This window comes from Suillus discolor (genome assembly GCF_016758755.1).
Source record: "Suillus discolor strain FC423 chromosome Unknown F5147scaffold_46, whole genome shotgun sequence".
In the NCBI taxonomy this organism is placed as follows: Eukaryota; Fungi; Basidiomycota; class Agaricomycetes; order Boletales; family Suillaceae; genus Suillus; species Suillus discolor.
In genome coordinates, this window is record NW_024541293.1 from 281,119 (window position 1) to 292,356 (window position 11,238).

At 45.9% G+C, this 11,238-nt stretch overlaps 1 protein-coding gene across 1 annotated transcript; it reads right to left on the minus strand.

Moving 5' to 3' along the window:
- Nucleotides 1–9,912: 9,912 nt before the first annotated feature.
- On the minus strand, nt 9,913–10,914 carry F5147DRAFT_580773 (kinase-like domain-containing protein; the record flags this gene model as incomplete). Its single annotated transcript, XM_041431564.1, has 2 exons — nt 9,913–10,572; nt 10,624–10,914. 2 exons carry the CDS (start codon nt 10,912–10,914, stop codon nt 9,913–9,915), a joined length of 951 nt encoding a protein of 316 aa, XP_041290337.1.
- Between the last annotated feature and the right edge of the window lie 324 nt (nt 10,915–11,238).

Here is an 11,238-nt window from a genome sequence, read left to right on the forward strand (position 1 = left end):
GTGAGCAAATATTGTTGCAGAGGATATACGGAGTATTAAGAAGGTCAGGGGGGGCAGCGAGGGTCGAGGGAGGCACTGTAGGAGGATTCTGGAAGGTTTCGAAGGAAGGAATGTGTTGCTATAATCAGAACATTGGGGAGCCTACTTTCGATGGAGCTGCCACTCGAAGTAATTTAGCCCCCCACACTAACCAAGGGCATAAGAACGCCGCTCTCTGAGCCTAAGAAAGCCTGTGCCACAGAACATGGTGTGCAGGCGCTGTCCTGGCCACTGTAGGCAGCGCTGTAAAGGTGGGCAGTCTTGTGCCAAATCAGCCGTGGGAAAGCCAAGCCAGACATTACATGTGCTGCGGCACGCCGATCCGAGTCTATGTAACTAGAGATCCGTGGCCACAATTGTTAACAGCCCTGGCATGTTGGACCACGAGTATGGAAAGCCGGAGCACCATGCTCGTTTGATCAGCGTTTTTGGTCACGTGCAGTGCATGGACCCCAAACACTGTATTTTTGCATGTTGTGCAAATAATACTTTGATAATTCACAGACCAAATATTGACATTGTGATTCACTCTGAGACTTCCTCTGCGTTGCTACCCCTCCTTGCTTGTAATGGACCAATAGTGCAAAGCCTGACATTGTCGTCGTTTCTCATTAAGCTGCCCTGGGTATGAAAGCATAGGAAACGCGAGAATCCCAGGTTCTTACTGAGACGGTGTGCAAATCACCCAAAGACAATTTCAATGGACTGATGTTTGATTGATATTGGAGTTGAAACGCACCTGGAAGTTTCTGACCCATCTACTGTCCACTTCTAAGACTGATTATGTCGTCCCTTCTCCTTTTGCGCAGTACATGGAATATAGGAAAGACACAAACGGCCCTGCTAAGCCAACAGGTTCAACACCTGCTACTGGGTCTGCCCTAGTGTTGCCGCAGCTTTGGCTAGTGCCAGCTAAAGCCGGCTCTGATTCTCGGGCTTGACCGAAACTCACAAGTCACGCTGCTTACGTAATCAAAACTCGGTCCGGCTTATACAGCCATGGCAAGTAGCTGCAAGCTGGCTCAAGCCTGTGTAGATAATTTTAGCGTAATTTAAATTTAGAAATGAGATTAAATTTAGAAACGTTACATCTTACTATCGATCGATTATCAACAATCCAAGTAAACGACTTAGTTCCCAAGATCCTTCACATACAACAAGAATGGCACCCCAAATGGCAGTACGTCGTACCTTTGTGATGTTTGGACGTGCGTTAAGTCCAAAAATAGGTCCGTATCGCACACATCACCAAAGCCAAGCAGGTGATGGCGAGGAATGCAGAGATGTCGAGGGAGATGAGAGGTTCGCAGGATCGAGAAGTGACATTTGTTTATGTGTCGGGGCGTCCGTCGAGGTTTCGGATTGCATTGGCGAAGGTACTCGGGTTCAGGGTCCAAGAGAATGAGTGAGTGCATTCTACAGCATATCCTAAAGATGATTGAACTATTTCGGTTAGTAGCAACAATAATGCGCATGCAAATGCAAATGCACCGAACGCTGTGCTTGCTCCATCGAGGGATGTGAGGAACGTAAGGTTGGTCGTCTCCTTCCACAATGAATCCCCCATCTTTCAACAACCCCTTGTCCTCTCCCTTCTCGGACTTGTGATGATGTGCGTTCTGATCACTACCCCTAGGATCAGTCGGTAGTTGTACAACAGAAATGTGAATGACGCACGCACTCTGCCACTTTCCGTATCTTCGCAAGTAAGGCGTCACCATGCGCAAAAATTATGAACACATTCTTGCACGTCTCAGTGCCAGTAGCAGGATCAACAAAGGGCTCTGTGATATCCGTGTGATTCATGTACAGGTTACCCCTTAGGACATGCCACAAGACGCGCTCGAATGTCGATATGTGGGAATACCAGTCCATATGGGACGCGACCTAAAACCACATTAAAAACAGGGGATGTCAAAGCAGACTTATACATACGTTTGATAGCACCCTTGCAATACAGCTGAGAACTCAGCATTAAAAGATGGAAGAAGAATCGGGATGGCCCTGCGGACGCAATGCAAGGGCTTCACGAAAAAAGGAAGTAGTGGTATCAATATCTTGAAGAATGACTGGACACCAGTCCTGAACCAACTGAAAATGCTGCAAAGCAGCGTTCAGGTGAGAGACCCTCCAGCGTGGGCCTCCACCAGCTCCCTCATGCACTCACTCAACGTCTTGTAGCTATCGTTCATCTGCACAAGCCACGTCTCATGCTTGGCAAGTGTGACATCAAGCTCGTCAATATTATGCGCAGCACTTGGTCCAGCCATGACTAATGGGGACGAATCATATAGAGGACGGATAGGAACGTTGAAAGGGATTGACAGCAGGGTTCAACTGTGGTATCATTCAGCAGCGATAGGCAATGAAGCCGCGGATGAGGAAGCGAAAAAGGCGGCAGCAGGAAGCTCCTCAGACACCAACGAGCTCCCCAAACCGTTTCTGACGCGAAACGGCATGATCAGAACCCTTCCGTTAAGCAAAGCCGCACTCAAACAGCAATTCTACGACAAGATCAAAGGCAAAGCCATCAGCATCATGCGCGAATCACCCTGCAACACCCACCTCCAATCCATAGATCAAACGGCACCATCCAAGAATTTCGCAAAACGGATTGCAGACCTGCTGAGGAAGCACAGAACGTTAATATTTCAGCTGCGCACAGGCCACGTCGCACTCAACAAATACCTTCACCGCATAGCCAAAGCGCCCTCAGCAACATGCCAGGAATGTCACGCCCATGGAGAAACTGTCCATCACTTCCTGTTAGTATGCCCCAGATACGCTAGACAGCGCAATGCACTCAGTCTGGAAGTTGGACCACATCAACTCCAAGTCAAATATTTGTTGTGCCACAGTAAAGGAATAAGAGCGACGCTCAAATACATCGCACGCACGAAAAGGATGGAACAGGTCTTCGGAGATGTAACCCCCCCAGAGGAGAAGAAGAAGTGAGGAGGAAGGATATGAGAGGGGAAGAAGAGAACGAGAGGAAATGCACCCAACCTGTAACACACCAAACCAACACCTTAAGACGGCGTCCATGTCCCTGTGCAAGCACAGACCATTGTAAAGAGTCGACAAACAAAGCAACATAATACATAACTCGGACAGTAAACATAGCATATGTAGTGTCCACCATAGGGCTCCGCCCCACAGGACAATAAACAAGGATCCAAAAAAAAAAAATCAGCAGCGTGACAACAGTTGAAAGGAGCGCACGTACGTCCTTCAATTGAACATTTTCCAGTTCACCGAGCTCTGCGACTGCATCATGGGCAACTTCAGTCGGGATAAGGAACTGCCTCAAGCTCATCTGTCCCGAACCTGTGAACATCGTCAGTAAGTAAAACGGAGTCATCACAGTTCAGGCTCGCACGCACGGAACAGCGTGGGGTAGTCGTCTCCCATGGTATTGATTCATCTGTCTATCAAATAAATGAGAGCAAAGGTCAGGACTCAGGACAACGTCAGAAAAGTAATGCCGCTCAACACATGCGCAAGTGTTGTGGGGAAGTGAAAATACCGCCCATAGTCTCAACAGTCCGCCCTGAAACTCCTTGCTGGCAATCACAACGAGTTGATATCAGAGATGGTTGGGACTGGGTCGGGCGAAGCGCACACTGTCAGCTGGTCACTGTGCGGCTGGTGAGAAACAAATAAAGCATTGAAATCAAAATCAGCACAACAATGAGCAAGATAGTGCAAACAACAGGCGAGAGGCAAAACAGTAGATGCCAGACAAAAAAAAGTCATAGAAGTAAGGGTCACTTGTCATAGATGATAGCAGTGTCCTTGATATTGTCACACTCCTCCTCTGCGATGGCTCTGAGAAGAGCATCATTTGCGCTGTGGGTAGATGTCAAAGGCTCACTAGAGCCCATGTCGTATACCACCCCATGTTCCATGTCCCGTTGAGAGGCTGCCCAACCTTTCGTAAAGTTAAGCTGTTCTTTCTTGAGGAAAAATTTGACCATCTGCAATGCTTCCATCAAAATGGGACTGAGGCGGTTCCTTTTCTTCGTATGGGTTTCGCTGCTGGATGAAAATACTCGCTCGCACGGCACCGCAGAGGCTTGTACTGGAGCATAGTCCATGGCAATTGAAAATATAGTCGGGAATATGGACTGCAAAGCCTAGTCAACAGCTTGTGGTTAATGAAAAGGGTGTGACTTGAAGAGGTAATGGACTCACGTTCCAGAACGCAAGTATGTCTGTTCCATGAGGACTAAGCGTAGCCGTGGCATAAGCAGCGAACTCCTGATCTACTGTTTGACCACCGCCGTGTTGATGCAGCACATGTGCATGTGCCATGGGAAGTCCATAGTGATGTGAGCCTAGTGTGCATGGCAGTGGTTGTGGGGCCACTACAGGTTGAGAATGTGCAGGATCAGCATTTTCCGCTCTTTTGCTATGCATCTGCAGAAAAAATCAATCCAATGTCGTGCATTTATTTACAACAGAGACATACCAGCTTCAAGATAAACTCCTTGGCTTCAGTAACACGGTCCTTCTCCCATAGATTGTCCATCCAAGACATCCGCATCGCAGGGTCGATAACTATGAAAGTAATCATGAGATCAATATTTATTAAAACAAAACACGGGACTGACACATAGCGACAGAATAAGCATGTGTTGCACTCATCCGGTCAGTGTATTTGCTTGCCCAGGTTAAGCCTATGTCGACAATAGGCTTACAGTGAGGTACGTGCTGGCCAAGAGACTCCCAGCTATTGATCAACTCTTCAAAAGTTGGAACGGCACGGCTCAGTAAGGGAGTGCTTTCACTGGAGAGTTTTTGCTGGGCGGCGTGCGGTGCCTGGTATGAAATGTTAAATTAGATCACGAGCTTTGAACACATCAGTACTTACCTCCAAGATGACTTCCAGGTCCTGAAGGAACTGCCAATCAACATCACTCAATCTTTTGTTGGATATGCTGCATTGAGGCCAAGCATCAAAAAAGGCATTTACCACCTGAGCCAGTATTAGTTTATGACGTATGTTTTATGATGTGCAATCTTACCTGCTGCAGTGTCCGCAAATGGTTAATCATGATGTATGCCGAGTCCCATCTAGTGGGCTCATCGAGGAGGAGTTCTACGACCGGGAGCTGTATAGAGTCACCCTTGTCATCTCGAAACCAACCATCCTCATTACCCTTAAGGATGCAGTCACGAAACCTGTCGCGCCACTGATTTGATGCACGGATCAATCACACAATTGTCCTGGCTCGCTCGAGAGGCTTGGTTTGCACGGCCTGGACATAATCGACTTTCTCGATAACCTGATCTTCGATTGTCCACGTATCGGACACAGTAGAATAGTCAGCAGTAGGGTATTCGTCAATGATATGCTTCACGCATATGTTTATCACGTGCAGGAAACATGGTATCCTGTGTTCAACCGGATCAAAGTCGATCCCGCATTGCCCAAGTAGTGTAGAAAGCTCCTGCATTGCGGTATGATTGTTGGCCGCGTTGTCAAGAGTAAAATGGCCGGTCTGAACAATGTGAGAGCACGCAACACAATACAAATGAGTACCAACCTTAGCCGTAGTTTCTGCACGATCGAGGAGATATAATATCATGGAACCAAGAGATTGACCATCGTGATTTCCTGGGATGTGGTGGAAAGCAAGGAGGGCCGTCTTCAACACAAGCATTGAACCTTGATTGGACCTGGCAATCCAATGAGCTGTAAGGGCCATGAACAGCCGGAGCTTTTGATCTGACCACAGGTCAGATGTGAAGCAGACTTTTCCCTGCGCATTCTAAAAGGAATAAGATACTTCGTAGGACGCTTGGCAACTATACACTTACAGCAAGATCTTTCTTCAATGCCAGGAAGTATTCCTGCCATTGCTCGATGACCATCTCACGAGCCTTCGTGCGATGAAATAGGCCAGTCTCGCCAATATCTGGGTGCAGGAGACGTATGAGGCGCCGAAATTCAGGGCACTCAATCACATTTATTGCCTGGGGGCAATTATTAATAGTGGCTGTAGGCATAAACTGTGACTTACTTGATCATCGGCAACAATAAACTTCACAATTTGACTATGCATTTCATCAAGCATGAAGTCCGGAATTACATCATGTGGAGAGCCGGTTCCTACCAGCAATGCGTCAGTTCCCTGGTTAGGGGGGGGACCAAGTGATTGCATTGTGCAAGGCGATTTCTTGAGTCGTTCGCGAATTGTCATCAGTGACCAGCCCTCAGCTAGTCGTTCGTTTAGATCCTTTATCTGTATGCGCCAGCCAAAACACTCTGCTGCTTCCAAATAAAGTTCGGTGTGGTGAGTGAAAGCATGCGTGTGGGGAGCTGTACTGGATGTGGAGCCTGCATATACCATGACCTTGTGCGTTGTGTCGATATTATGCAGTGTTCTGGTGATGGGTGTGAGAAACGATGAAAGATTGCAAATGCGGTACTCACTCGCAAGGGATGCAAGTTTTGCTCTTAGTATCAGAGTCAATCCGGTAGAAGTGAGTTATATTGGTTGGCCCTTTAGACTGCTTTAGATTGCCAGTGGCCAAAGGGTCAGTGCGAACAGTGCTATTAACGGTCTGGAGTGGGCTCGGATTAGAGCCCGCAGGTGCCATAGCGATGACGGGCACAGGAAGATTTTCCGGTTCCTCTTCATCCCCTGAGACATTGTCGAGGTCAAAGACCTCACCCTCATCTGGACCAGTATGAGCTGCATCACTGGTTCTGTATCTAACAGGAAGCTGTCGCCGACGGGGTTTTGAAGGGTAGTGGCATTAGCTGCAGCAGCAGCAGGGATCGCAGCGGGAATAGTGGTAGGGATCGTGGCAGGGATAGCAGCAGCAGTGGAGAAATCAGCAGCAGCAGGAATAGCAGTAGAGGCAGTGGGGATAGCAGTAACAGCAGGCAAGGCAGCTGTCCGCCTCTTGTTCTGCCCGCTGTCTTCTTAGATAGATGATCTATAGATAAACACCTACAAAATCAAAAATCTCCACGGTCAGTGATTCAGACAAATACCAATGACTGATAACGTGGTTGTTCGTGGGTGGCTGTTTACACTTCCCCAAGCTATGTTCAGACAAAAGTACTTCCTGTGAGGTCAGTAGCAATACCAGTCAATCCAACAGTATGGACGCAATAGAAAATAAAATAAACAGAATGTAGTCAGCCCAACGGTATGGTGATGACAAAAAGAAATTGATTCACTCCAACGGTATGGCAGTGTTTAGAGAACAGAGAAAAGTCAGCCCAACAGTATGGTACTGATAAGAAAAAGAAATAGATTGATAAGAGAAACCCTTCCCTCAGTAACAATGCTTCTTGTAATAAATTTACTACAGAAAGTCATGCAAAATTATAGCAATCACCCCCTCAGCACAAACAGGTAGAATCAAAGGTCAGGACTAATCAGTGATCAGTAGAACTCTTAGTTCACTATTGAACCTGCTGCCAAGGAACTCACGATGAGTATTAAACAGAATCAGGAACGGACGTCCTTGGATTTCAGTACCAAGTCCCCTATTCAACAACTAAAGTCTAGCAGACAAAGAAAACCCTGGCTCAGTATCACTACTCAGATGAGTGAGGTCAAGCGTCACTATCAACTTCTGAAGTCTTCCCACTAAGCCGGTGCTTAGATGGACGTAAAGACAACACAAAGATCTTGAAACAAATTCAGACAATAACACTGAGACGTGAACGAACTGAACAGAAAAAGAGACAAATGAAAAGAAAGAAACAAAGAAAGAAACAGAAAAAGAAAGAGAGAAAGAAGAAAGAAAAGAAAAGAAAGAGACTAGAGGTTCACCAGTAGAAAATCAAAGAAAAAGTTTGCTCACTGTTGAGCACAGTGAGCTCAAGATATTTCACAGTTGTTGACGATGAGCTAAAGGTATTGCTGGATGTTGCTTACAATGACCTCTCAGTTAGTTGCTTAACAGCTCTTGTCACTGTTGTTGATACTGATCACACTTCACACTCAAATTTATTTTGTGGGGCTTAAAAGTTCCCTATCTGCCTCCTTTTATTGGCAAAAAGTGGGGTCTTATATAGATAAATTATGGTGGCTGTGTTACTATTTCCCACGTTCTAAGGGGAATAGGCTTAGTCAGATTGTACCAATATTATTTACTGTAGTCATGTGCTTTATAATTTGTGTCATCAAGCTTTAGTCATCTCAAAAAGGTTGCTTTGTCATGATTTGGTTTAGGGTCATAGGTCACCTGACTGTTAGAGTCATATAACTTAGTATCATGTGACAAATATTAAGTAACAGACTGATTATGTTATTTGTTGGTGTCTTGTTATGATGTTACTTTATTGACCGTAGAAATGACGCGAGCTGTGTATTTAGAGTGTTAAGAAAGTTCCCACAAGGCAAATTATGCAAGAACTATTTTACACTGTTACTTGACATGTGTGGGATTCAGTCTGAGTCATTGTTATTGCTGACTAAGCAGAATTTATTGCAAAATTAAATATACAAGAATATTCAGCCTATCTGAGTCTGTCTGAGAAATGAAAATACTATCTGAACTGCAGTCTGAACCATAAAGTAAAGGAAGATTGTTCATAATGATTTCTAGGGTATCGGGCTCGTGAGAGAGCATTAGTCGTCCATGCACCGAACCGGTTTGGTGCAGGTCACCGCGTCGTTGACCTTGCATTTGTGGTAGTAGTGTTGATGATTTGATGACAGAACTGTCTGTCTATATAAGTGTTCTTTCCGGGAAACCCCAGAAACTGTGTTGGGAAACCCCAGACAATGCCAATGTATGCGAAGCTCGAGGGTGATATATTGCAGGTGACAATGTAGTGGAGTGGGGTAGGGCATCGATGAAAGGTCATTCATGCAGCATATAATAGCCTGTATGGTGGTGATATGAGTTATATGATATGAGAGAAGCAAACAGTAAAATTGCGACATACAAGTTTGGCGCCTGTCAGACGATTGACAGGGTGTGGGCGAAATTGGTCTTCTTCGTCTTGTTTTTTATCAATAAAAGCTTGCAAAGCACTATAATTTGGTGGGGGTGAGGGTGGGGGGGGGGGAAATCTCGCTCAATGAAGGACATACCTGGAGACTAAAGTGAATTTTATCCATGCAGCTTTCTAGATTGCCATCATATAGATAATAGCTTGAGAAACGAACAGCTCACCTTTATCCTCAGGGTTTCAATTCAGAACCCAGATCGTAAGGCAGTAAAGCCATCCACCACAAGGTTAGTGATACATTTAGAAAAGGTCCCCCATGAGGTGTTGCATGTAGGTGCGGATGCACTACCACTCCTCAATTTCAATCACCGCATGATACGATCGATACAGTCTAATGATAAGAATTAGCTAGATGAATCAACCATTTTACAGAAGTCAAATCGCTGGACACTACCACTTGGTGATGCAACCTGTTTGAAAGCAATTCAAACCTTCAGTGGTGGATAACCATAAGTTCTAACAAGACCCTCACCTTAGCGATCTTGTCTGATCAGCACGAGAAAATGCAATGGCAAGATCGGTGGTGATTTTAAGTGATGATGGCGGGTGCAAAGATCGATAGCTGCGGCTGCTGTGCACTAGTGTGAGTCTGTGCAGCATGTTGAAGGGAAAATAGTCCCACACTGAAAGTGGTGCACGATTACACATGATGCATTGCTGCCATTGCAGTACACTATTTCTAACATCTGTAAGGACGAAGAGTTCAATCCTGCAGAACCAATTCATGTGACCCTTATAATATATATTATATACTGTAGTCTACAACAGTCACGATTTCTGCTGTGGAGTTGACGGAATTGACGTAGCACGCCATGAAGAGCCATTTGTATGCGGGCGTAACCTGCAAATAAGTTATACTTTGGTTCAAAGATATGAAAGAAACATGTTACTCACACATGTGTTGATCGGCATACTGCCTTTGGCAGGCATATTGACATTGCTTTGGCCATACAGCGCTGGTCAGGAGATAGAAGGGGGTGTATGGCAGGACAGCGAGGAGTCCCAGGACCATTGGGTTGGCCAAAATCCAACAAGCACGTAGCCGGTGCAGGCAATGTGGCACGAAGACCATGTAGTAGTGAACGAAGATGATCATAATCAGGATCTTCAGTGAATGCGAGAGAGTGGGTGTAAATAAGAATGTTTGCGAATTCGACGGGGATGTCATGGCATATTTCTGCAATGGTAGTGTGTGCTTTGCGCTCGAGTATGGTAGAGCTGGATAATTTCTCGTCATCACTGGCTAACCATGGAAGGGAGCCACGCAAAAAATAGATTAGCATGTAAGTGAGCGACTCAAGATCGTCACGGCGACCTGGCTCAACTCCTAGGTGATTGTTGATTGAGGCGAATGCAGGAGTACCAGAGAGACTTCGACCATGGCGAAATGGTACATGGTCACTGGTTTTAGTGTTCCAGTATGTCTTCGTGATTCCAAAATCGATGATATAGGCGGTGTGCCTCGAATTTCTGAGACCCACCAAGATGTTCTGCGGTTTAATGTCGCCGTGAACATAATTGTGTGAGTGAACGTACTCAAGACGCGAGAGCTGGGAAAGTCAGTCAACCTATCTGCAAAGACCTTGGACCAAATGACTGACCAACTGGACTCCAAGATTGACAACATTGAGAAGGCTGAATCTTCGATTGTTTGTGAGGAAGAATTGGTGGAGTGACGGCCCAAGGAGTTCAAGGACCAGAACATGATGCATTGACTCTCTACCAAACCAGAAGGTGCGTGGGATGCCAACTCCGCCTTCAAGTTGTTTCAAAATATAGTATTCACGCTCGACAGAAGATGAGTGGTTGACAATGGTTTCGAGTTTGAGGGCAACGTGATCATCATTGATGATATTCCACGCAGAATATACGACAGCTAAGTTGTACAACATAAGTGAATCTGAACCAGAACAATAAATTTGACTACATGCCATATGAGCCAGATCCTAAGACATCTCCCAGCCTAAATCTCCCATCCACTTGAACCAGGACCTTATGCATGGTAACTTACAGTGGATCCAACTGAATAGTGGGGATATGTTGGAGAATGAGTTCACGACGCAAGTGACGCAACGAATGCAACCCCCTCCAGCTGGCTTGAGGCCGGCTCAAGCCATTCTTCCCACATTCTTGGCTTGTTGCAATTTGCGCTGGTTCAGGTGCCTTGCGAACCAGACCAAGTTGTACATGAGTAACTTGGTTCATTGGAATCGCCG